At 38.9% G+C, this 26,782-nt stretch overlaps 1 protein-coding gene across 1 annotated transcript in view; it reads left to right on the forward strand.

The window, feature by feature from the left end:
* Positions 1 to 26,782, forward strand: part of STPG4 (sperm-tail PG-rich repeat containing 4) — a 46,340-nt gene that overhangs the window by 10,374 nt on the left and 9,184 nt on the right. Inside the window, 2 exon segments of the mRNA XM_058684190.1 lie at positions 6,605 to 6,669; positions 6,878 to 6,932. Of these exon segments, the coding sequence (XP_058540173.1) occupies positions 6,605 to 6,669; positions 6,878 to 6,932 (120 nt within the window).

Consider the following 26,782-nt stretch of genomic DNA (forward strand, 5'->3'; position numbering starts at 1 on the left):
CACACACACACACACACACACACAGAACCATAAAGTGATTCTTGGCTTCAACTAATAATGAAATAATTACAAAGGAACAAAAGCAGCTAGACACAATCCTTTGCCTGTCAGATGACCAACAATTTAAGTTTGATGATACCCATTATTGGCAAAGAGGGTACAGAAGCATATTCTCATACACTGTATAATACAAATTATTGCAAGTATTTTGGAGGGTAATTTGTCAGTTTCTAGCAGTGTTTTAAATGCACATAGTAAGGGATTCCATTCTCAGGAATTTACAAATGGTCTTACAAAAGTACAATGAGATGTTATACACAGTACTGTAGCATTGTTTATAATTTTATTTAATCAGAGGACTAATTATATAATGGTACATCCATACAGTGGTATATTGTGCAACCATTAAAGATAATGATGTAAATCTATATGTGTTGATATGGAAGTATCTCCAAGGTATATATTATTAAATGAAAACACACAAGGAACAGACAAATATTATAGTATAATCCCATTTGTATGAATAAAATCAAATATACATATATATAATGTTAAATGCGTCCTTCCTTTTCTTGAGAGGTACTTAAGCAATCATTAACTGGTTTCCTCTTGAGAAGTGAGGGTTACATTACATTTTCCATTTTAAATCTTCTCTTATTTACTTCCTCTAGGTTGGGAACGTTTCAGTGAAAATCACAGGGAAGATTTAAAATTGCTTGAAACTTCTGTCTAGGTTAGCTTTAGCCTTAGAAGATGACGCTCATGTAAAAGGAAACAAACTTGGTGATCCGGCCTCTCCCCATCCCCATATCGTAAGGAGGGGGCCAGGCTGGAAAGGCACCCCTGTTAACTTAGAAATTAGCCAAAGGATCCATTCTAATGTGTTCAAAAGACATCCTTGAACAGCTGATTGGGAGACTGAGGTTGAGAAAATCTGGTTGATACATTGATAGTTCTTAGCTGTGTTTATAGCTTTGATGCTATCTCTGAAGACATGTTAATATGAAAAGCGTACCATGGTAAAAGAAATGTCTGATGGAAATTTCAATAGGATGGTTTTGCATTGAGCAAAATATCAACGGAGAGAAACGTTGCACCCAAAGAGGGGCTGGCAAGTAATACTGTAGGGAACTCAAGAGGTAAATGTTGGGATAATGAAGAGCAAAATGTAGATGAGACAGTTCGTTGTTCATTTAAATTTAAAAAGTGGCCCTCAGAGTTGGCTCATTTAGCAAATATTTTTTGAGGTTAAGTTCTCAGAGAGTATCTGAAAGGCAAGGCAGTAATTGCCAAATATGCAAATATGTCAAGAAAACAGCTAATGAAAATGATTTTTGAAAAATGGATATGGAGAACCCCTCTCAGGGACTGGGATGCATTTGTAGTTCTTAGGGTTCTTTTGGAGCTGATGAAAACTACAAGATACTGGCATAATTAAGAACAATATCATTGCTATCATGAGGCAGACTTCTTTTTGAGAAAGTCCTATGTTGTCTATTTCTCAGACCCAAGTCTGAGCAGTGAATCAGTGATACTTTCATATGACATAAGAGACTTGACTTCTCAGAGATACATTTGGTGAAATTTCCACCAATAGTGCTTAAAAATATTGCACCTGCTAGCCCATTCACTTCATTCACCTTATGATTATTCTGGTAGGGATTCTAAAGGAGTGAAAAATCTGTTTCCTTCTGTCCCACCTATTTATAGATCTGGGTTTTCAAAATATTGTCACACCAAGGACCTAATAAGTAGAGATGGATTTTTTTTCACTTATTCCAGGTTTCTGACATTGATGGTGCTGGTACCACCCAACTGAATTAAGTATCCACACTGAGATCCTGCCCTATTTTATGATCCCAAGATTGTAAGATTTCTGAGTGCCTAATCAATGTGAATTGAAACAATTAGCTAGAGTCAGGTCTTTTTATGGGCACATAGTCTATATTCTCTGAGCCGTATCTTACAAATGAAGAACTCAGAAGCATATGTTGGAATTAGGAAAGTGTGTGTCTGTGTGTGTGCGTGTGTGCATGCACATATATATACACATACATACATACACACATATCCATTCTTTTTGAGTTATATATACATATATATTCCACTAGACCCAAAGATAATGTAACCACCCAGATAGTTTGCAACAAATTCAGCCATGCACAGAGAAACAGTCTCTTATGTAAGGCAGCTATTTAAGATTTTATGGAAAAAAATCAGCCCTCTCTCAGCTATATCAAATAGCAAAGAATGGCCAATGCCAAATAAAATAGGATAAATATAGAAGCTATGGGTAACCAATATTCCTTTCTAGGTTAATGCTAAGAGTTTTTCCATGAGTACTTTATTATGTAAATCTTTTGTGATTGCTGAATATGGAAGAATAAACAGCTGCTTAAGATTTTTTTCTTAACTTTTCAGTTCTCTTTCTCATTTCTCTTCCTCTGTATGTGTGTATATGTGCATGAAGGAGAGAGAGCACAAGAACAATGAGCATAAACCATATATGCACAATTTAAAGTAAATAGAAAGGGAATATACATGCAACCATCATCAAAATCAAGAAATAAAATGCTGTGGCCCCCAAGAAAGTTGCCTGCTTAAAATACATTCCTGTGCTTCCATGGTGTCATAAACAAACAAACACATGTTTCCTTGGTGTTTATTATGTCGAGTGAGCAATGAAGAAGGCACAGGTGCATCAGGACAATGTATAAATTTCATCATAAAATCTGTATTTATGGTTATTATCACTGTATCCACAAAAAGCTGCCTCTGCAATCAAAATTGTATTAGGATGTGAAAGACAGCTGTGGGGTGAGATAGAATGGATGAACTTCCATGTGGCAGGTGATGCCAGGATATGGATGCCTCATTTTCAGCAAAGGCAGTATTATACTTTTAAATCTGATTTTAAAATAATAGGGGGTGGAAGAGATTGTTCATTTCAAGGAATGATTCTTCCCAGGATTTCTTAATACAACTCCTCCCTGCCAACTCCTTCAACATAGGCAGTTCTGAAGGTCTGGTCAGTCTTCCCCTGGCTTCTCCTTCTCTATTCCACTCTGTGTGTGCACCAGCTCCTGACACTCCCTTATGTCACACACTTTCGGGCTATTATCTGAAGATCCAGGGACAATGGAGTCACCCAGGTAGTTTGCAGTAAGTTTGGCAGTAGGTAGAGAGACAATCTCTTCTGCAACATTCCTCCTTAAAATGCCCTTCCGTGGCCCCCTCGAGGAAGTCCTGCCTTCCCTAAAACCGCACTCAAGTCTCACGGTCTTCTCCATCTTTAGATCACCCAGATGGATTTATTTATTTATTTTCCCCTGGCTTTACTGAGGTATAACTGACAAATAAAATTGCATATATTTGCATGCCTCATGAAATGATTACCACATCAAGTTCATTAACATATCCATCACTTCACATAGTTAGTATTTTGTGTGTGTGTGTGTGGTGAGAACCCATAAGATCTAGTCTCTTAGCAGTTGTCAAGGATACAATACAGTATTAACTATAGTCACTGTGCTGTACATTATATCCCCAGAACTTATTCATCCAGTAACTGAAAGTTTGTACCCTTTGACATTCGTCTCCCCATTTCCCCACCCCCAGACCCTCGCAACCACCATTCTACTCTATGTTTCTATGAGTACCCTTTTTTTTTTTTTTAAAGATTTTATTTTTAAAGCAATCTTTACACCTAATGTATGGCTCAAACTCAAAACCCAGGGATCAAGAGTCACACACTCCAACAACTGAGTGCACCAGGTGCCCCTATATGAGTACCCTTTTAGATCCCACATATAAGTGATATGAAACAGTATTTGTCTTTCTCTGGCTTACTTCACTTAGCATAATGAGCTCCAGTTTCATCCATGTTGTTGCAAATGGCAGGATATCCTTTTTTATTGTTGAATAATATTCCTGTGGTAGGTAGGTAAATAGGCAGATAGATAAATAGACAGATATTATGCTCATTTATACACACACACACATATATAATTTATATCACATATGTATTCATTATCCATTCATCCATCAGTGGATATTTGGGTTGTTTCCCTGGCTTGGCTATTTGTGAATAATGCTGCAGTGAACATGGGAGTCAGATATCTCTTCTAGATAATGATTTTGTTTCCTTTGGATATATACCCAGAAATGGGATTACTAGATCATATGGTAGTTCTATTTTTTAATTTTTGAGGAACCTCCATACTGTTTCCTATAATGGCTGTATAATTTTACATTCTTACCAATAGTGCACAAGGGTTTCCTTTTCTCCACATTCTGACCAACACTTGTTATCTCTTATCTTTTTGATAATAGCCTTCCTAACAGGTGTGAGGTGATAGCTCATTTTAGTTTGATTTGCATTTCCCTGACAATTAATGACATTGAACACCATTTCATGTACATGTTAGCCACTTGTATGTCTTCTTTAGAAAAATTTAGGTCTTTTGCTAATTTTTAATCAGATTATTTGTTTTTGTTTTGCTACAAAAACTCATGAGTTGTATGAGTTCCTTATGTATTTTGGATATTAACAATTTATAAAAAAAAAATCCAAAACAATCATTGCTAAAACCAATGTCAAAGAGGTTTTCCCTGTATTTTCATCTAGAAGTCTGTGGTTTCAGGTTTACATTTAAGTATTCAGTCCATTTTGAATTATTTTTGTGAGCAGTGTAAGATAGGGGTCTAGTTTCATTCTTTGCATGTGGATATCCAGTTTCCCCATTACTATTTATTGAAGAGACTATCCTCTACCCACTGTGTATTCTTGGTGCTCTTGTTCAATATTAGTAGGTTTATTTCTGGACTCTCCACTCTGTTCTATTGGTCTATATGTCTGTTTTTATTCTAGTACAATACTATTTTGATTACTATAGCTATGGTTTAAAATCAGGAGGTGTGATGCCTCCAGCTTTGTTATTTATCAAGATTGCTTTGACTGTTGGCAGTCTTAGATGATTCCATATCAATATTAGGATTGTTTTTTCTATATGTATGAAATATGCAGTTGGAATTTTGATAGGGATTGCATTGGATCTGTAGATTGCTTCGGGTAGTATAGGTATTTTAACAATATTAATTCTTCCAGTCCATGAACACAGGATATCTTTGCATTTATTTGTGCCTTCTTTAATTTCTTTTATCAATGTCTTACAGTTTTCAGTTTATAGATCTTTCACCTCCCTAACTAAATTAATTCCTAAGTGTTTACTGTTTCTGATGCTATTGTAAATAAGATTATTTTCTTAATTTGTTTTTCAGATAGTTCATTGTTAGGGGTGCCTGGGTGGCTCAATCATTTAAGCATCCAACTTTTGGTTTTGGCTGGGGTCATGATCTCACAGTTGGTGAATTTGAGCCCTGCATCGAGGGCTCTGTGCTGACAGCATGGAGCCTGCTTGGGATATCTCTCTCTCTCCCTCTCTCTCTTTCTGCCTGTCCCCTGCTTGCTCTCTGTCTCTCTCTCTCTCTCTCTCTCTCTCTCTCTGTCTCTCTCAAAAAATAAATAAACATTAAAAATTTTTTTAAAAAAATGGTAGTTCATTGTTAGTACATGGAAACTCAACTGATTTTTGTAAGTTGTTTTGGTATCCTGTAAATTTACTGATTTTATTTATTCTAACAGTTTTTTGGTGGAGTCTTTAGGATTTTTTATGTATAAGATCATGTCATCTGTGAACGGGAACAGTTTTGCTTCTTTCTTTCCAATTTGGATGCTTTTTATTTTTTTTCTTGCCTAATTACTCTGGCTGGCACTTCCAATGCTATGTTGAATAGGAATGGAGAGAGTGGGCAGCCTTCTCCTATCCTGATCTTAGAGGAAAGCTTTTAGCTTTTCACCATTGAGTATGTGATATTAACTGTGGGTCACTCAGCTGGGTTTAATCTCTTCCTACCCTCAGTCTGTCTTTTATAATTTTATTTATAGTATTTTATATTAGAATTGTTTACGTGTGTGCCTTCTCACTCCTGCTGGTCAGGGACTATTATATTCCCCATTACACCCAGCACAGTTCTTTACCTACAGAGCATGCTCACTAAATGGTAATTGAAATGGATTCGTTGAATCTAGTACATTTAAAATATGATCAATTTTACAGCATTTTTCTATGCATCATCTCAGGCATACTGTCATATAAATTTATGAAGAAGGGGCCCTGGGTGGTTCACTTGGTTAAACATCTGACTTCAGCTCAGGTCATGATCTCATGGTTCATGAGATCTCATGGTTCAGGATCTCATGGTTCATGAGTCCTGCACTGGGCTCTCTGCTGTCATTGTGGAGCCTGCTTTGAATCCTCTGTCTCCCTCTCTCTTTGCCCCTCCCCTGTTCTGCTCACTCACTGTCTCTCTCTCTCTCCCAAAAACAAACATTAAAAAAAAATTTACCATGAAAAGTGAGCATTGGTTGAATGTTTTGAAGCTCCACCTTTGAAAATGTATTTTTTCCATTATTAAGATAGAGAATAAATTATATAATGCTGTATGGTCATAAAATAAAGGATTATGAATGACAGGTAATAAAATAAAGTGAGCTTGAGACCTGTATTAATCTATTTTTGGTGTCCTTGTCCATTCTGTGTAGTCAGTTAAGCTTTCACCAGGGCAATACGATCTACTTCCTGCGCCAGTTCCCAAGCACGCTTCCAGGTAATTATATACTTATTAAGTTGCTTTTAATAATTTCACTCATGCCTTTTTATTTACATACTTAACCAATACTAATGGCTTTTAAATTTATGCCCATCATATCCAGATTAGCATTTTTAAATATTTAGTGAGAGATAGGGAATAAGTTAATAAAGTTCTCACATTAAAAAACAGATTTAGAATATCACCTTTTCTTTTTTTAATATAGGAGCTTCGTATTTCGTTCTGCAGTTCAAAGATTTCCAACAAGCTGCTTCACTCCTGTAAGTATATTGTAGACACGTAACTCCTGATGAATTTGATGTTTAAAACATGCAATGGTTCATTTTGAGATATCAAGATTAACCTTTTGTTCACTGTAGTAGATAAGCAATGAATGATTAATGTAATTGATTTAATATGTACTTAAAGTATATCTAAAGATATACTAGGGATTTCAGTGTAAGTAGTCCATTTGTGTCGAGTTATAGAATAAAAGTAAAGGCTTCTTTACTTTCTGTAAGTCTTGACTCCTATCACCTTCTCAGTGAAGTCATCCTTGGTCACCTGTTAAGAATTTTCTGTGCCCCTTCCTTATTTTGTTTTGTTTTGTTTTCTCCATATTGCTCATTACTATCTGATACATTACACTTGAACATTAATCTCTCCTGTTTTATCTGTCTCCCTCACTAGAATATAAGCTTCATAAAAGTGAGGATTTTTGTGTGTTTTTGTCCTGTTTACATAACATGTAGAAAAATAGCTGACACATGGCATTTATTGATTTAATTGATTGATAAAGTCAGAGATATTCAATAGATCATTATATTAACAGCAAGAAGGAAAAGTATCTGTCTCTGGTTTCTTTCCAAAGTGTGAAAATGCCTACCTACCTGTTTCTACAAGTTTCCAAATATATGTACATGTGTTATGATAAAAATGAACTCCTTTAGATAACTAACTAGTAGGATGCCAAAAAATAAATAATTATATAAACATTTTGAAGGATTAAAGAAATATGAAATTATTTAGGGATGATTTGATGGACTTGAATTACCTATTTGTAACTAGAAACTCAGGGGAAGAGAAACATACAGTGAACTTCCAAAAGGGGAATTTAGATAACAGAGTTCAGAAACAGACCATAGACTATGTGAGATTTTTATATTTGATAAAGATGCTGTGTCAAATCAGTAGGAAAAAGGAAGAGCTATTTTATGCTAGACAATTGATGAAATAACTTAGAAAATTAAGTTAGATTCCTCATACCACATATTAAAATGAATTCATATTGATTAAAGAATTAAATACTTTTGAAACCATAAAACCAGAAGAAAACATATTGGCATATATCTAATTTTAGGATAAGGTAGATTTTCTGAGTAATAGCAATGGATGAACTGCAAAGGAAAAGAAGTATTTGATTTGATTCCACCACATTTAAATTTTTTTGTATATCAGAAAACAAACTGTAAATAAGTAAACAGGAATTAGGAAAATATTTTCAACATACATGGTAGATAAAGGGCTGACAGCCTTATCTACACTTCTCTTAACACTCTATAGGAGGGACCCCTGGGTGGCTCAGTCGGTTAAGCATCCAACTTCGGCTCAGGTCATGATCTCATGGTTCATGAGTTTGAGCCCCGCATTGGGCTCTCCACCAATGCTGACCGTGTGGAGGCTGCCTAGGATTCTCTGTCTCTTTCTTTCTCTCTCTCTCTCTCTCTCTCTCTCTCTCTCTGTCCCTTCCCCCCTCTTTTTCTCTCCCCAAATCAATAAACTTAATAAAAAAAAAACAATCTATAGGAGAAACATCAATAGAAAAGTAAAACAGGTAAAAGAAGTGTGAGAAGCTAAAAGGTTAATTGAAAACTGTCTGTATGTGGGTGGTGTGCTTGGATGAATAATGGCGCCAAAGCTGTGTCTGTGTCCTAATTTTTAGAACCTGTGAAGGTTACCTCATGTGGCAGAAACTGTCTGTGTGATTATGTGAAGGACCTTGAGATGGGGAGATTATCCTGGATTTCCAGTGGACCTTATATGCAACCACAGGTGTCTGTATAAGAAAGGCAGGGGGAGATTGAGAAGGGGGGAAGGCAATGTGGCCACAGAGGCAGAGGTTAGAGTGATGCGGCCACAAGCCTAGGAAGGTGGCCATCACCAGGAGCTGGAAGAGGTGAGGACAGATCCTTTCCTAGAGCCTCCAGAGGTATCCCTGATGACACTTTGATTTTAGTCCAGTGACACTGATTTCAGACTTCTGGCCTCTGGAACTATGAGAGAATAAAATTCTGTTGTTTTAAGTCACCAAATTTATAGTAATTTGTCACAGCAGGCACAGGACACAAATATAGGTAGAGATTATGTCCAGTGGATTTCACTGTGGATTGATGGGAGGAGGGCATGGTTTTTCCTTTGGGTGTCCCTAGGCCTTTTCTCCCGGACATATCAGTAGCTTCAAAATGACTCCTCAGCCTCTGGCTTGGGTATAGGCCAGTTGCTGGTGTTCTGGATGCTGAGACGGGGAAGGGGCTGGGAGGTCTCACCGTTTTGTGTGTAAAGAGCTCACTCAATTCCTGTTTTTAGTGAAGGCTCCTGTCCTCAGAGTGCCTGGGGCTCCTGAGTCCAATTCTCTGGTGCAGTCTTCCCAGGAATGAACCCCCCCCACCCCCACCCCCACCAACACACACCCTGGGATGCAGGAAGGGCGTGAGGCAGAGGGACCTAGAGAGGAGAGGTCTACCGGCCCTCCTGTGTTCAGCCCCCACCACCCATTCCCACCTCACAGGGGCTCCTCAGGGCTGAAATTCCTGACCTTCTTTTGGGTTCTGTGGAGCAAATCAGCCTGCTCCTCTGGCAGGCCCTCTCCAGGTGCGTGGGCTTCAGCTCTCCCCACTGAGCCATATCAGGTACCATTCCTCCAGACTGCTTCATGTCTACCCCAGATATGTTATCTCTGCTGGCTGTTGTCTCTTCTCTTGGGTGTGTGTGTGGAATGGGGGGTGGATAGTTATGCCTTTTTTATTTGATAGGTGGAACAGAGACAGATGAATGTGTCTGGCTGGCTTTGGCAGCAAGAAGTCAAGACACATGGATTTTTTTTGCTAGGTAATACTCTATATCCCCTGAAATATATTGTTAAAATTTTTTAAAAATGTTTATTTACTTTTGAGAGAGAGAGAGAGAGAGAGAGAGAGAGAGAGAGAGAGAGAGACAGAGAGTGTGCTAGCAGGGGAGGGGCAGAGAGAGAGGGAGACACAGAATCTGAAGTAGGCTCCAGGCTCCCAGCTGTCAGCACAGAGCCCGTCGCAGGGCTCAAACTCACAAACTGTGACATTATGACCTGAGCTTGAAGTTGGATGCTCAACCGACTGAGCCATCCAGGCTCCCGGATTGAAATATATGCTTTAAATGAATGCTGTGAGCTAATAATAATTTGTTTACTATTAGTAAAGAGGCTCAAATCAAAAATAATTTGATATTAGTTCAGGCTATGTGTCCTGCAGGGAAAAGCAGCCCTGTATATGAAATAGCACAAGCCAGTTGATTCTGACAGTCTTTGCCTTTGTTCTCATCGCTTTTATGGAGGAGAAGATTTTTGGAGATCCTTATTCTGCCATTTTCATTGATGTCACCTCATCCATTCTATTTTATAAATAAATGTGCTTCACTGATTTAGAACATCCTGTCCTTCAACAAAGTGAAAAGAATACTTTCATGGAAAATGTTCTAACACAAAGAAATAGCTCAGGGCTGTGATTCATGTCTGTCCTAAACATGCATTCCTACAGCAGAATGTGGGTTTGGTTTAGATCCACAAACTTGTAAACTACAGAAAGCAGACTCCTTTGATCCCAACAGTGGGAGATGTTGGTGCACTGTGTTGAGTATGGTACAGAAATGCTGCCTACCAGGAGAACATTCTCAAATGTTAAACCAATGCAATAATCTTTAGGCCATTATAATATGCCACTTGACCTTTATCTGAAAAACTCAATTTGATTGATTTCATCTTTCAGTTTAATTGTTCTAGAAATTAACATTATGATCACAGAACTGTTTAGGACTCTTAGAACTGGAAGAAACTTTATAAATAAGCTACAGCTGACTCTTGAACAACACAGATTCGAACTGTGTGGGTCCGCTTATATGTGGATTTTTTAAAAGTAAATACAGTACAGTACTGTAAGTGTATTTTCTCTTTCTTATGATCTTCTTCATAACATTTGTTTCTATAGCTTACTTTATTGTAAGAATACAATATATATAATACATACAGCATACAAAATACATGCCAATTGACTGTATATGTTATTGGTAAGGCTTTCAGTCAACAGTGAGCTATTAGCAGTTACGTTTGGGGGGAGTCCAAAGTTATACATGGATTTTCCACTGCTTGGGGGCCAGTGTCCCTAACCCCCATGCTGTGAAAGGGTCAACTGTACTCTATTAGGGTTGGTTTTGATGGTGATAACCATCATTCATTGACTGTTTTCTGGTGCAGGTGCTCCTCGCAGCAACTTGGTGAGGTAATATTTATCATCTCCGTTTCACAGGTCAGGAAATGGAAGTTAGTTTCCAGAGGTCACACGGTTTTTTAGGAAATGGAGCTGCGACTTAGACCCTGTTTATAGTGACCTCAAAACCTGGGCTCTAAGCTCTACTGCCTAGTGCGTGAGCATGATCAAGTGACTTGCTTAGTGCCTTTGGACATTTACAGCTCATCAGGGGTCAAATCCAGGTGGCAGACATTGTGTTGTCTCTGGCGTCACCATTCCTCACTGATGACTAAGGCTTGTTTGTGGGCCCAGGTTGGACCCTTTTTGCAGTAGGATAAGTTCACATGCAGGGAGCTTCTCTGTCCTGGGAGGTCCATCTGCCAGCCTGCCTGTTAGGCCCTGATCATCTAAGATTCTTAACAATGGATGGATGCAGCTTAGGCTCCAGCTGGGAGACTTGCTACACTAGCTTTTCTTAATTGGCCATATTTTTCTCTGGGACACCTTTAGGATATTAGAACTTCCAGTCTTTTCTTAGCAAAGTCTCTTTGTAAAATGCCGGACTCAACTGAGTCTAGCTGACTTCAATAGAAATTCTTTCATCTACTCTATACAGCTCTTTTGGGTGGCTCTGTGTGTAAGGCCCCAATGCCAGGTTGGTATTGTTGACTATTCAATGCAAATGAGACATCTTATCAGCGTGCTCCCTTCCCTCTTAAAGGGCAAGGACACTCTAAAGTCAATAACCGCCCCCTCCCCCCAAAATTAAAAAATAAAGTCAATAACCCAAAGTGTTTTATTCTTCAAACTGCCTTTTCACACCCATGAATGACCGTAGTTCTTATTGACATCTCAGACTGAGTAGTGATCAACTCAAACTTTCGAGAGCCAATCAACCTACACCATACGATTTCATTCAATTTCAACAGTATTTTTGGCCAAATTATTCAAATTATTAATATTATTGAATATTTACTTGCCTCAAGCGTGGTAGTAGGTGTAGGTAAACACATAAGAAGAATATAAAACACAGCTTCTGAACATGAATAGACACTTCTCTAAAGAAGACATCCAGATGGCCAACAGACACATGAAAAGATGCTCAACATCGCTCCTCATCAGGGAAATACAAATCAAAACCACACTCAGATATCACCTCATGCCAGTCAGAGTGGCCAAAATGAACAAATCAGGAGACTGTAGATGCTGGAGAGGATGTGGAGAAACGGGAACCCTCTTGCACTGTTGGTGGGAATGCAAACTGGTGCAGCCACTCTGGAAAACAGTGTGGAGGTTCCTCAAAAAATTAAAAATAGACCTACCCTGTGACCCAGCAGTATCACTGCTAGGAATTTACCCAAGGGATACAGGAGTACTGATGCATAGGGGCACTTGTACCCCAATGTTTATAGCAGCACTCTCAACAATAGCCAAATTATGGAAAAAGCCTAAATGTCCATCAGCTGATGAATGGATAAAGAAATTGTGGTTTATATACACAATGGAGTACTACGTGGCAATGAGAAAGAATGAAATATGGCCCTTTGTAGCAACATGGATGGAACTGGAGAGTGTGATGCTAAGTGAAATAAGCCATACAGAGAAAGACAGATACCATATGTTTTCACTCTTATGTGGATCCTGAGAAACTTGACAGAAACCCATGGGGGAGGGTAAGAAAAAAAAAAGAGGTTAGAGTGGGAGAGAGCCAAAGCATAAAAGACTCTTAAAAACTGAGAACAAATGGAAGGTTGATGGGGGGTGGGAGGGAGGGAAGGGTAGGTGATGGGCATTGAAGAGGGCATCTTTTGGGATGAGCACTGGGTGTTGTATGGAAACTAATTTGACAATAAATTTCATATATTAAAAAAATAAAAATAAATAAATAAGTAAAAATAAAACATAGCTTCTGTTTCCAAACACCTAGGCAAGTCTGCTCAGTGATTTTATTAATTATAGAAAGTGTACCCATAGAAGCACACAGGAACTAGTGTGGGACCAAATGGCTTAGCATACACGACTTGAAACATGACATCCAAAATTAGACACTGATGACAAGTTTAATTTTTTTTTTTTTTTAACGTTTATTTATTTTTGAGACAGAGAGAGACAGAGCATGAACGGGGGAGGGGCAGAGAGAGAGGGAGACACAGAATCGGAAGCAGGCTCCAGGCTCTGAGCCATCAGCCCAGAGCCCGACGCGGGGCTCGAACTCGCAGACCGCGAGATCGTGACCTGAGCTGAAGTCGGACACTTAACCTACTGAGCCACCCAGGCGCCCCTGATGACAAGTTTAATATTATCTGTTGATAGAAGCACATGTACCTTCTTCCTTCCAGCCATCTCCAGAACTTTCTGATACATTCACTTGTAAGCTTCTTAGCAAATGCTGATTCCAGGTGGAAGAAAAAGATAAGGAGTGAAGAAAAGGCTTGAATGAGGAAAGGGACATCCATACTTGTCCCTTCAAAGCCTGTATTCTAAGCCAAACTCAAAGAAACCAAAGTGCTAGTTGTCTTCTCGGCCTTTGGATCCAAAGGCTTTTTCATGAGGCATTTATTAGATGAGGGGTCAAGAAGGGAAATTACTGCCCACTGCAGTCATGCCTGAAACTCCATAGTAGGGATTTAAAAAAAAAAAGATTTTATTTTTCAGTAATCTCTATACCCAGGGTAGGGGTCAAACTCACAACCCTGAGATCAAGAGTTGCATGCTCTTCTGACTGAGCCAGGCAGGTGCCCCCATAGTAAGGATTTTGATATGAAAGCCTAAGATCTGAGACATGAGACATGTGCCATTCTTTTTTTAAAAAATTTTTTTGATGTTTACTTATTTTAGAGACACAGAGAGCAAGTGGAGGAGGGGCAGAGAGAGAGAGAGAGGGAGAGAGGGAGACCCAGAATCTGAAGCTGGCTCCAGGCTCTAAGCTGTCAGCACAGAGCCTGATGTGGGGCTCGAACCCATGAACCATGAGATCATGACCCGAGCTGAAGTCAGACGCTCAACCGATTGAGCCACCTAGGAGTCTCTCACATGCCCTCTTTTAAATGCAAAAGCTCTTGAAGGAGAAATATATTGATCCAATTCATACTAAGGAATTAGTGACTATTTAGATTCTCCCTCCCCATCCCCTCATCCTCCAGGAATATAGATGAGACAAGAATTAGAGTACCTGGGATAAAGGAAAGGAACTGAAAAGAGGGGTTCCAGTTTTTAGATATTTATATCATTACTCTTTGTTCTCTACACAAAATATGTGTTACACTTTTTGATATCAACCTCAAGATAATTCCATAAAAGCATCTGCAAAATAAAGAAAAATAAAAATCACAAAGAGTTGCTATGTTGGGAAGTTTTACAGATATTTTCTTTATAAAATAAGTAAGTCTGTTGATTCTTATGAGAGGATCCAATTTTGACATAACTGAAGTAGCATAGTTTCAGAGAAAATCTACAAGAATGAGTGCTAAATAGATGGGAGTTCCTGTTTATGTAGAAAATTTGAATATCAATTTGCATATCTTACTTTATGTAATTATGGTCATAATAGCTATTTGAGTTTAAAGTGTTTTCTTTAAATGTTTATTTTTAAGAGAGCAAGCGAGCAGGGGGAGGGGCAGAGAGAGAGGGAGACAGAGGATGTGAAGCAGGCTCAGTGCTGGTGCTGACAGCAGAGAGCCCAATGCAGGGCTGGAACTCGCAAGTCGTGAGATCATGACTTGAGCTGACGTTGGACACTTAACCGACTGAGCCACCCAGGTGCCCCTGAATTTAAAGTTTATATTTTCTATTCTAAAAGTAATATATGATTTCCTGCTCAGTATGGCAAATTGGCCATACAGCAGTCTCTTCTCACTCTCAAATCCCAATAAAATGGTAGTAAAAGAATACATAAATCCACATGAATAAATAGAAAAAAAGGGAAACACTGGCACACAAGAGATTTCAACAATTTTTAGATAATAGAAAGTAGAGGAAGCCACAGATTAAAAAGCAGGCAGGGGATGGTGCAGAAGAGACGGGAGCCTGTTTGTCTCATAGAACTGCAGAGAGACTTGGGACTTGGTGGGGGAAAGTAAGGTGACACAGGGAATTAGTTGAACACCAGGGAATTAATCAAAACTGTATACAGAGAGTAATTTAAGTTTGGAGGCTCCCTTCCTCTCCTAATGTGAAATGGACACTTGCCCCTCAAGCAAAAGTTTAGTAGAATTTATCCTCTGGAAAAACTCAATGAGCCTAGAGGAAAGAGAACCACATCCTGACATTGGGGGAACCCCAGGAAAAAGACTGGCTCCCCATTCATTTGCCTGATTTCCACACATCCCAGCCACATACCTAAGCTTCCACCAGGCAAATGTGAAAAGCCTGTAACACGAATGAGAGATGGATATAAACAGACAGAAAGATGGAAACCTGGTTGAAAACAGAACACAGGGAATAGAAGGAAGATTTTTTAATACACTTTTTAAGTGTTTATATATTTATTTTGAGAGGACGGAGGGGCAGAGAGAGAGAGAGAGAATCCTAAGCAGGCTCCACCCTCAGTGCAGAGCCTGACGTAGGGCTTGATCCCCCAACGATGAGATCATGACCTAAGTTGAAATCAAGAATTGGACTTAACTGACTGAGCCACCCAGGCACCCTGAGGGAAGATTTTTTTTTAAATTCAATTAGCATCCACAGAGAGAGAGAAAAGGGAAAATTATTTTCAACTTAGAATTCTGTGTTCAGCCACACAATCAATTGTGAAGATAAAATAAAGACATTTTCCAGCATGCAAAAACTCATAAAAAATGCCTCCCAAATACTCTTTTTAAATATGCCACTGGTGATAAAATACAGAAAAACAAAGAAGTGAATCCAGGAGGAGGGAGGTGTGGGATCTAGGACAAAGTGGGTCCAGCCTGGGAGAGCACTTAAAAGATGTCCCAGGTGGACCACTGTGCAGCAGGCTGACAGGGAAACCAATCCACATTGAGAAAGAAACTAAAGAACCCCAGAAGGAATGTTTTTAAGGAGAAAAGCATTTAAGAACAGCCACATGATGAGAAATACTAAGAAAATATGTATAGCAAAATGCACAAGTGAAAAAAAACAAGATACTAATTAACCCCAGGTAAAACGAAAGACAATCTAAGAAAAGGAATCATAATATGTAACTTGGCTCTGCAAGGAATAATATTTATTTAGTAAACATTGGTTAGTGATTTAAAATGTTACTTTGAAAATAAATAAAATGCTGCTTTGAGTGGATGAGGAGAGAGGAATAGTGGACAGGGCAAGTGCCATATCTTCATTCATTCCAGGAGGCCATCAGTAGATAATTTTTAAAGTACAAATTAAGAAATATCAATATGAACACACTATTTAGTGATAAGATCACTTCTGTAAGAACAGTTAAGAGCTAAAAATCATTGTCTTAGGCTCTTTAGAACCTGCTCAGAGACATGTATGCCTAAGACATATGTGTAAAAGGTGTTTCTAAGAGTGCTAGTTGTGTGAAGTGAGGATAGTGTTATTTCAGTGAAATGCTATGTTCACATTCATATCATGTGCTGTTACACACTCTTAAAAACAAAACACAAAACCGGTTGTCTTAGGAAATGAAATTGGGAGAGGAGTGAGACCAGACTTCTGTTTTTCACTATAAGACTTTTGGTTCCAGTTGATTTTTAAAGCCACACTTCTCTATAAATTTAATAAAATGTCTTGAAATTTAAGTAAAAATGTATAAAAATTTAAAGTTAGAGTAAAAATAAATAAATTATAGATTATTTGGAAAATATAGAAAATTCTGTTTACAGTTTTTGTCATTGCTCATATGCAACCAATAATGTTAATTTTCTCCTTTTTCCTGTGCAGTTTTAAAAACATAGTTGTGAAAAAAAATAAAAAAATAGAAACATAGTTGTGATCATGGTGCATGATAATTTTATATCCTTTTTTTACTTAGCATATGTTTCATATTATTACAAATCCTTTTAAACTTTATTTTTACTAGGTAAATAATCAAATTATCACATCATAATTTACTCAACCATTCCCCTCTTGATGGTCAATCTTGTTTTCAATTATTCCATATACAGGAGCCTTCAGTATCCAAGTAGAACTTGACCCACCCAAAAGACCTATTAACGTGAACCCACTTTAAGTAGAATCAAAATCTCAAAGTAGTCAATAAAGTTTGATTTGGTCTTTCCTTTAAAAAGAAAAATTGGACTAGGGGTGCCTGGGTGGCTCAGTCGGTTAAGCATCTGACTTCAGCTCAGGTCATGATCTCATAGTTTGTGAGTTCGAGCCCTGCATCTGGCTCTGTGTTGGCAGCTCAGAGTCTGGAGCCTGCTTGAGTTCTGTGTCTCCCTCTCTGCCCGCCCCCCACTCCACCGCCCCACTCACTCACACACACACACACACACACACACACACACACACTCACTCTCTCTCTCTCAAAAACAATAAATGTTAAAAAATTTAAAAAATTGGACTAAAAATTAGGAGAATATCCTATAATTGCAACTAGATACTCATTCCTAAGTTAAAGAGGAGACTGTGTTGAGTTTTTATGACAATGTCTTATAATAGTATAGTGACATCCTTCACTTCATGTTTGACATTCTAATGAAATCACAGAGGACAAATTTTAGAAAAAATATTGTTTGAAGTGTCATCAGTTTTCCCAGGGGCATCTCCTCTGACATTTGAAATCATTCTTTATTGAAGTGCCAGTACGTCACAATCCTTGTCATTGTCTCTTTCTTCTTGTTAGCTAACTTAACTTTGCTGGGTCCTCATTGGTCTATCAAAGACTTTTCCTGTGATGTGGGTACTTTTCCATCACTTTCCTTGACTTCATGAAATCTTGCATTTTTTGGGTAAAATGTGCATTTTCACTTTGAATTGGATTTGTACTTTATTTGTGATGTATTGTTAAATATCATTTAAGAATAGTGCAGATAAACTGACTCAAAAAGACACTGTCCTGTCTGCAGTGGTGGATGCCAATGTTAAGTGGGGAGAGATATTTGAATAGGATATGATTTTTAATTTGTTTTAAATTTTTAATTTTTAATTTTTAATTTTTTTTAATTTAAAAAATGTTTTTATTTATTTTTGAGAGAGGGAAAGACAGAGCATGAGCAGGGGAGGGGCAGAGAGAGAGGGAGACACAGAATCTGAAGCAGGCTCCAGGTTCTGAGCTGTCAGCATAGAGCTTGAAGCAGGGCTCTAATCCATGAGCCTTGAGATCATGACCTGAGCAGAGGTCACACACCTAACCAACTGAGCCACCCAGGAGCTCCTTGAATAGGATATAATTTTGTAAGAGGTCAGCTCATTGGAGAATTTTTCTGTGTTATGACAACTTTGTTTACATTCACAACTTTGTTATACAAAGACTCTGGTACTGAATACTCAGATCAAAAGACTAATGCTAACATAAGACTGAATACACAAAGTCTTTTCTAAATCTGAGCATCATTTTTTATGGATTATCACAAATGGTATTTACTAGGGTAGAGATTATATACAGCTTCTTGATCGAGATTGCTGAACCTTTTTTAAAAGTATCACATTCATTTATATCTTTACCAGCAATCAAGGGGATGCCCATTTCAAAAAATTGGTATAAATTTTGTTTATCATTATTTTAAAAAATATTTGTTAATTTGATAATAAAAGAATGGTGTCTCATTATTTTAATTTAATCTTAGGATCTGAGACTACACAATTTTTAAAATTTTTATTTAATTTATTTTTTAATTTACATCCAAATTAGTTAGCATATAGTGCAACAATGATTTCAGAGGTAGATTCCTTAATGGCTTTACCCATTTAGCCCATCCTCCCTCCCATAATCCCTCCAGCAACCCTCTGTTCTCCATATTTAAGAGTCTCTTATGTTTTTGTCCCCCTCCCTGTTTTTATATTATTTTTGCTTCCATTCCCTTATGTTCATCTGTTTTGTCTCTTAAAGTCCTCATATGAGTGAAGTCATATGATAGTTGTCTTTCTCTGACTAGTTTCGCTTAGCATAATATCCTCTAGTTCCATCCACGTAGTTGCACACGGCAAGATTTCATTCTTTTTGATTGCCGAGTAATACTCCATTGTATATATATACATCACATCTTCTTTACCCATTCATCCATCGTTGGACATTTGGGCTCTTTTCATACTTTGGCTATTGTTGATAGTGCTGCTATAAACATTGGGGTGCATGTGCCCCTTCAAAACAGCATACTCATATCCCTTGGATAAATACCTAGTAGTGCGATTGTTGGGTCATACGTAGTTCTATTTTTAATTTTTTGAGGAACCTCCATAGTGTTTTCCAGAGTGGCTGCACCAGTTTGCATTCCTACCAGCAGTGCAAAAGAGATCCTCTTTCTCCACATCTTTGCCAACATCTGTTGTTGCCTGAGTTGTTAATGTTAGCCATTCTGACAGATGTGAGGTGGTATCTCATTGTGGTTTTGATTTGTATTTCCCGGATGATGAGTGATGTTGAGCATTTTTTCACGTGTCAGTTGGCCATCTGGATGTCTTCTTCGGAAAAGTGTCTATTCATGTGAGACTACACATTCTAATTATTAATCAGTTACTTGCGGTCCTTCCTACATACTTTTCTGGTCATAGTCTTTACCCAGTTATCTAGTGGGTAGCGTTTTAACATTCTTTTTTTGTTGATTTGTATAAACTCTATAGTGAAAAATATTAGCACTTTTATTTGCTGAAGGTTTTCAGGGATTTTGCCTTTTACTTTTGTGTTTTTATATAGAGAGTTTATTTAATTATTTTTAAATGTTTATGTATTTTTGAGGGAGAGAGAGAGAGCATGAGCGAGTGAGCAAGGGAGGTGTAGAGAGAGAAGGGATAGAGGATTCGAAGCAGGCTCCACACTGACAGCAGAGAGCCCAATGCTCTGCTCATACTCACAAACCATGAGATCACAGCCTGAGATGAAGACGGAGGTTCAACCGACTGAACCACCAGGCGCCCCTAGAGAGAAGTTCAAAATGTAAAATGTTAGTATCGTCAAATTAGAGTTTGTCATCACCTTTTGGAATGTAGGTTCCATGGAAGGGGGACTGTCTTCTTCTTCAATACCCAGAGGCTAGTACATTGCTTAGAAAATGTATTGAATGAATGAATGAATGAAATCTATGCATCTTTTCTTATTTTTTCCACCATTTAAAAAATTTCCTCCAGAGGAACTCCTGGATGGCTCAGTCAGTTAAGCGTCTGACTTCGGCTCAGGTCATGATCTCACGGCTTGCGAGTTTGAGCCCCGTGTCAGGCTCTGTGCTGACAGCTCAGAGCCTGGTGCCTGCTTCAGATTCTGTGTCTCCCTCTCTCTCTGCCCTCCCCCAATCACACTCTGTGTGTCTCTCTCTCCCTCAAGAATAAACATTTAAAAAAAATTTTTTTAATTCCCCCCAGAGACATGATGTTTACTTTAGTTTTCTTTCATGTATTTGTCGTTTTGATTTGAAAAAAAAAAAAAAAAAAAAAAAAAGCTTACAACTCTTCAGGGCACCTGGTTGGCTCAGGCGGTTAAGAGTCCAATTCTTTTTTTTTTTTTTTTAATTTTTTTTTTTAACATTTATTTATTTTTGAGACAGAGAGAGACAGAGCATGAACAGGGGAGGGGCAGAGAGAGAGGGAGACACAGAATCTGAAACAGGCTCCAGGCTCTGAGCTGTCAGCACAGAGCCCGACGCGGGGCTCGAACTCACGGACCGTGAGATCATGACCTGAGCCGAAGTGGGGCGCTTAACCGACCAAGCCACCCAGACGCCCCAAGAGTCCAATTCTTGATTTTGGTTCAGGTCATGATCTCACGGTTAGTGAGATCAAGCGCTGGGTCAGGCTCTGCTTGGGCAGTTCAGAGCCTGCCTGGGATTCTCTCTCTCCCTCTCTCTCTGCCCCTTCCCTTCTCACACTATCTCTGTCTCTCTCAAAATAAATAAATAAACTTAAAAAAAATTTTAAAGACCTTAAAACTCTAATTTTTCTGAAATGTGTTTTGTGTATGGTTGCACAGTAAGGTTGTGGTGTCATTTGAGCCCTGTTGACTTAGGACAGGTTGCCTCATTGTTGGTGTATCTGAAACCTACTATCACCAGAAATCTGACCTGTAGACCTGGTGCAATATAGTATGACCCACAGACATTCACTGAGTTCACTCTAAACCCTTTTGAGAATGAGGCAGGTTATAAAAGATGGATACATACAGGTGTGCATCTCCTCCTCCTTTCTTCCTATCATCTGTGAAAAGTAGCCCATTGAAATTTGTTCATCATTCATGCCTAAAATCTCCAGGAGCAGCCAATTAAAAGACAAGTAGATGACCATGCGAATGTCTAGCCAATACTACATGATTTTTTAGTTGTAGAAAGTACATTGACGTTGGATTTGAAAATCCTCTAGGATCATTTGCCCCTGAAGGCCTCTCAGTGTGGAGGAGCTGTTCTGACTTGTTAAAAAACACAGCCTTCTTGTTTGTATCAGTGATTCGGTTGGTGACTTACATTTTGTCCCCAAAGTGTAGGTAGCTCTCAGGGGAAGCAGTTGGTAAGGGATTTGTCGGGTTGGAAAACGGTTTTTAATCTTTAGATCAAGCAACCAATGTAAGGTTGTATACTTATTGGCTATTTCTGTTATTGTTGAAATAATAATTGCTTATGGATCAGCACAATTGTTTTGTCTATAGTAAAGACTATGAGAAGAAGATTTATGTGAGCATTTTGGGATCAATGCCAGGAGACATGGTCTGTCATAGGAAAAAGGGCCTTTTTGCACCATAAAAAGAATTGTACTGGCAACTTCTGCTGCCTTTGAGCACCTTGATAATAATGACAAAGCCTCACAAATTCCAAGACCTAAAGATACAGTCACCTCATAGTGGTTTTTTTTAAGAAGAGGAGAAAACTACAAGAAATCTTGGTCATTCTTATCCAAGGGAATTGGACAAAGTAAAACTTGTCATTTGTGGTTTCTCCTCCCCTCACCCTACCCTTTAACTGATTTAATTGCTTTCATAAATGGCCCAAATAAAACTCTTGATTCACCAAAAAATTTCATGAGTTTTGTTCCCTCTTGAATGTGTTTCCAAATGTGGGCTGTCTTCCCACATTTGGATTTCAGAGATTCTGCACAACTTCTTAGAACATATAGGGGCCACTGATGACTTTATTTAATATGCCCATTGGGGTAAAGAAGACTAAGGAAGATATTATTTTTCTAAGTCTTTTTTCCCTAGTATCTACTTGGCATGTGGATCATACAGACCCAGTGCTTCTCTTGTTTATTGCTGGTGGTAGCATCGACTAATACAACCCCTTGAAAGGCAGGTTGGCAGTATGTATCTTGTAGGCTGTTGATTCCATCTTGAGTAAGTTCTCTTAAAGTAATAGTCTTATATACAGAAATATCATCTGTATAAAGATACCATGAAGGGATTACTTATAATAGCAAGATAACAGTAGCAACTTAACATCCAGCAGGAGGGAAATAATTTTTTTAATGTTTATTTATTTTTGAGAGAGAGAGAGAGAGAGAGAGAGAGAGCAAGCAGGGGAGGAGCAGAGAGAGGGAGACACAGAATTGGAAGTAGGCTCCAGGCTCTAAGCTGTCAGCACAGAGTCTGACACGGAGCTCCAACTCATGGATCATGACCTGAGGTGAAGTCAGACGCCTAACCAACTGAGCCACCCAGGTGCCCCAGAAGGGAAATAATTTTAAAAGAATATTATATACCTACTCAAAGGAATATTTTATAGCCATTAAAACAATTATTGTTAAAATCATAAAATAGTATCAAAAGTGTTTATGATCTAATGTGTAGGGGGAAAATACAATATATAAATCGGTATGTATACTATGATTAAAATAATGGAAGAAAAATTATGTGTATATAAAAAAAAAAAGGAAATGCACCAAAATGCTTTTTGGCTATGCTGAGGTGCCATGATTTAGGGTGGTTGTTTACTTCCTTTCTTTTGCATTGTTTTTATAATTTTTCAAAATGTAATTTTTTAGAAGTCAGAAAAGAAGTAGTGTTTGAGGAAAAGAGCCATCAAATTGGTCAACATAAAAATAATTTTGCTACTTAAAATTTTTTTTAATGTTTATTTTTGAGGAAGAGGGAGAGAGAGGGAGAGGCAGAGAAAGATGGAACACAGAATCCGAAGTAGGCTTCAGGCTCTGAGCTGTCAGCACAGAACCTGATGTGGGGCTTGAACTCACGAACTGTGAGATCATGATCTGAGCTCAAGTCAGACGCTCAATTGACTGAGCCACCCAGGTGCCCCAAAAATATTTTGTTACTTAATAAAAATAGTGCCACTTAACGACTACTTAATTAGGACTCAGTCATTCATACGATTTGGAGCTTCCAGTAATTTGCTGAGCAGATTCTTTAAAGTTACTAATTCTCACGGTTGTATATAAAGTGAAAAATGAGATGTGCACACCTTTCCTGACAGTAGGAAATAAAATCTTACAATGTCAACGAAAATGGGTTACTTTTATTTGATGTCACAAATATTTCAAGATGTTTCTGTATTTCTTAAAACCTGACAAGCCTATAAAGAATAAGGAAAGGATTAGGTAAACAGGAAAGAGTGTGTGCACATATGAGTGAGTGTTATATGATTTGTCTGCTGTAGTCACATTTCAGAGCAGTTTGAAAGGGGGATAGTGGGTCTGTGGCATACTCTGTGCATTGAAACTAGGGCTATAACAGAATGCTGAATCATTCCAGCTGTTTCTGATTTACGAAATTAGTTCAATTAAAAACTAAGCTGATACTTTAAAACTCCACAAGGAACAGAAAAATAATTAGTAAACATAGTCAGATTGAATCAAGCCAAACACAAATTGATTTCTGCTTGAATGGAATCTGAAAGATGATTAAAGGCTCAATCTCCTCAAAGACGAGTTCACTTCTAGGTAACATTTTTGGAGAAATATAACCTTTGAAATATAGCTACAGATGTACAAGGATTTTTTTTTTTTTATTAAAAGATAGCCTGGCAGTTTTTCTTTTTAAAAAAATCATGCAACTTTTCCAGCAGAGTCATAAATCCCTGTTTTGGATATGTCCTGCTCTTCTTTCTTATAACAATATCTTGACTGGGAACAGGAAAAAGTATATAATCAGTAGGATTTTTTTCAGTTGCAAGTAACAGAAGCCCATTCTGAAAGAGCGTAAGCAGAAATTAAAACATAAAAAGAGAGATGGAATTTATTGGCGCACACAGCCTCTGGGACGTTTGCCACCGATTTACCTTTCTCTGGCTTGTGGGCACGCTGTTTACGGGCTGGGCAGGAGGGGCCAGGAGCACTTTCAGGTGCACACCTGCCTGCCTGACCACCTGAGTGTGAAAATGCAGGCTTTTTGGATTGGCTAGGTGATAGTCACATGTCTGCCCCGGACCAATCGCTGTGACCAGGAGTTGCCAGCTAGACCTGAAGTTCCTGTGCGTAAGTATGCCTTGATTTTTTTCTTAAATTAAAAAAAAAAAATTTAATGTTTATTTTTGAGAGAGAGAGAGAGAGCAAGAGAGAGAGAGCAAGCACGAGTGGAGGAGCGGCAGAGAGAGAGAGGGAGACACAGAATCCGAAGCAGGCTCCAGGCTTGGATCTGTCAGCACAGAGCCCAATGCAGGGCTCGAGCTGGTGAACTGGGGGATCATGACTGAGCCGAATTAGGGGATGCTTAACTGACTGAGCTACCCAGGCACCGCCCCTCCCCCCCCCCCCCCCCCCCCCCCGCCTTAGATTTCTAATGTTGGTGGGGCCCCCTCCGGGTCATCTAGAAAAGGGAGGATGGGCCAGTGAACACCTGCAGCAATGCTGAGTTGCCTGGTGGTTCCTGGAACGTGCCTTCCTGTAAAAGTTGCACTTTTGTGGTGGGCAGGTTTGTGATCACTCTGCGTTGCCTGCCCACATGGCCCCCATCAGGAAACCTAGACTGTCACGGTTCCTCTCTTTCTGCAGAAATAAACAGTACCAAGCTACACTTCAGAGGTGCGGTCAATTCTGAATTTCGCAAATGTGAATAACTTTTGGCCCTGATAGTTTGGCTTCTGCTGTACTCAACAGCAAACATGTCTCCCTTCTTTTCCTGTGAACTTGTAGACCAACACAGAATTCTAGAATTTCCTGAGTTGAATACACTCAGCCACATGCCTCCTCCTGAGTTCCCAGAGGGGCAACTCCAGCTTCTCTCTGTGCCTGTCTCCACACAGGATTCTACTCTCCTTGCAGAGCCATCTGTTCGTTCTTTCTTTCTTTCTTTCTTTCTTTCTTTCTTTCTTTCCTTCCTTCCTTCCTTCCTTCCTTCTTTCTTTCTTTCTTTCTTTCTTTCTTTCTTTCTTTCTTTCTTTCTTTCTTTCTTTCCTTTCCTTTCCTTTCCTTTCCTTTCCTTTCCTTTCCTTTCCTCCCTTTCCTTTTCTTCCTTTCTTCTCGAGCAGGGGTGGGGCAGAGAGAGAGGGAGAGGGAGGATCCCAAGCAGGTTCCATGTTGTCAACACAGAGCTCTGAGCTCATGACCTGAGCAGAAATCAAGAGTCAGATGCTTCACTAGCTGAGGCACCCAGGCACTCCTGTTTTCTTTTTTGAGCAATGTATTCCAGCTATTATACCCATGTCACCAAATTTTACTACCCCATCAAATAATTTCAGTTTATGTTGCTTATTACTTGTGTTTCACATGTGTATAGATAGACATTTGGGGCCATAAATTTGATTTCTGACCTTGTCTCTCTTCAAGTATGATTCATTGAAAGTTGTGCCTAGGATCAGTGGGAATAGACTATGTGCTCTTTCTAGGTCCCCTTTAGCTTTGTGATTTTATTTTTATTTTTTATCTTAGAGAGAATGAGCAGGGGAGAGGGACAGAGGGGGAGAGAGAGAGAGAGAGAGAGAGAGAGAGAGAGAGGGAGAGGGAGAATATCTCAAGCAGCTCCATGCTCAGCACAGAGCTTGACCTGGGGCTCAATCCCATGACCCTGGGATCATGACCTGAGCAGAAATCACAAGTCAGACGCTCAACTGACTGAGCCACCCAGGTGCCCCCTAGCTTTGTGATTTTAAAGACAAATAGTTTAGAACTAAACACTGATACCTCCCAGCAGTGAAAACTGGCTCTGGCTCCCACAACTAAGCTGCTGAAGCATTAGTTTCTAGGCCTACCCATCCTCACGTTCTCATCTGTTACACGGAGGGGATGGCGTGTCCCCTGCGAGGCTGTTGTGAGCATTGGATGAGAGTGGGTACATGAGCTATAGATGGTGCAGGGATGAGCAGTGGTGAGGGTCTGGGGGAGCTCACGGTGGGCAGCAGTGGAGCCTGCTGCACAGCCACCTGGAGAGGTGCCTTGGAATGTGGAAACCAGCGGCAGACGCGTTGCAGAGATTGGAAATACAAGGGTGACATTTAACATCTTACATCTGCAGTTAAATTGTAAAACCATTCTTAGCGTTTGTACACATGTGAAAAACACCAAAGTGGTAACTGTCTTGAGAAAGTTGGATTTCAGGTCCCTAACTTTGTGTGTGTGTGTGTGTGTGTGTGTATGATACATTATATATGATATATTAGATATATTATATTATATTATATTAT

This window comes from Neofelis nebulosa, chromosome 9 (assembly GCF_028018385.1).
Source record: "Neofelis nebulosa isolate mNeoNeb1 chromosome 9, mNeoNeb1.pri, whole genome shotgun sequence".
Lineage (NCBI taxonomy): Eukaryota > Metazoa > Chordata > Mammalia > Carnivora > Felidae > Neofelis > Neofelis nebulosa.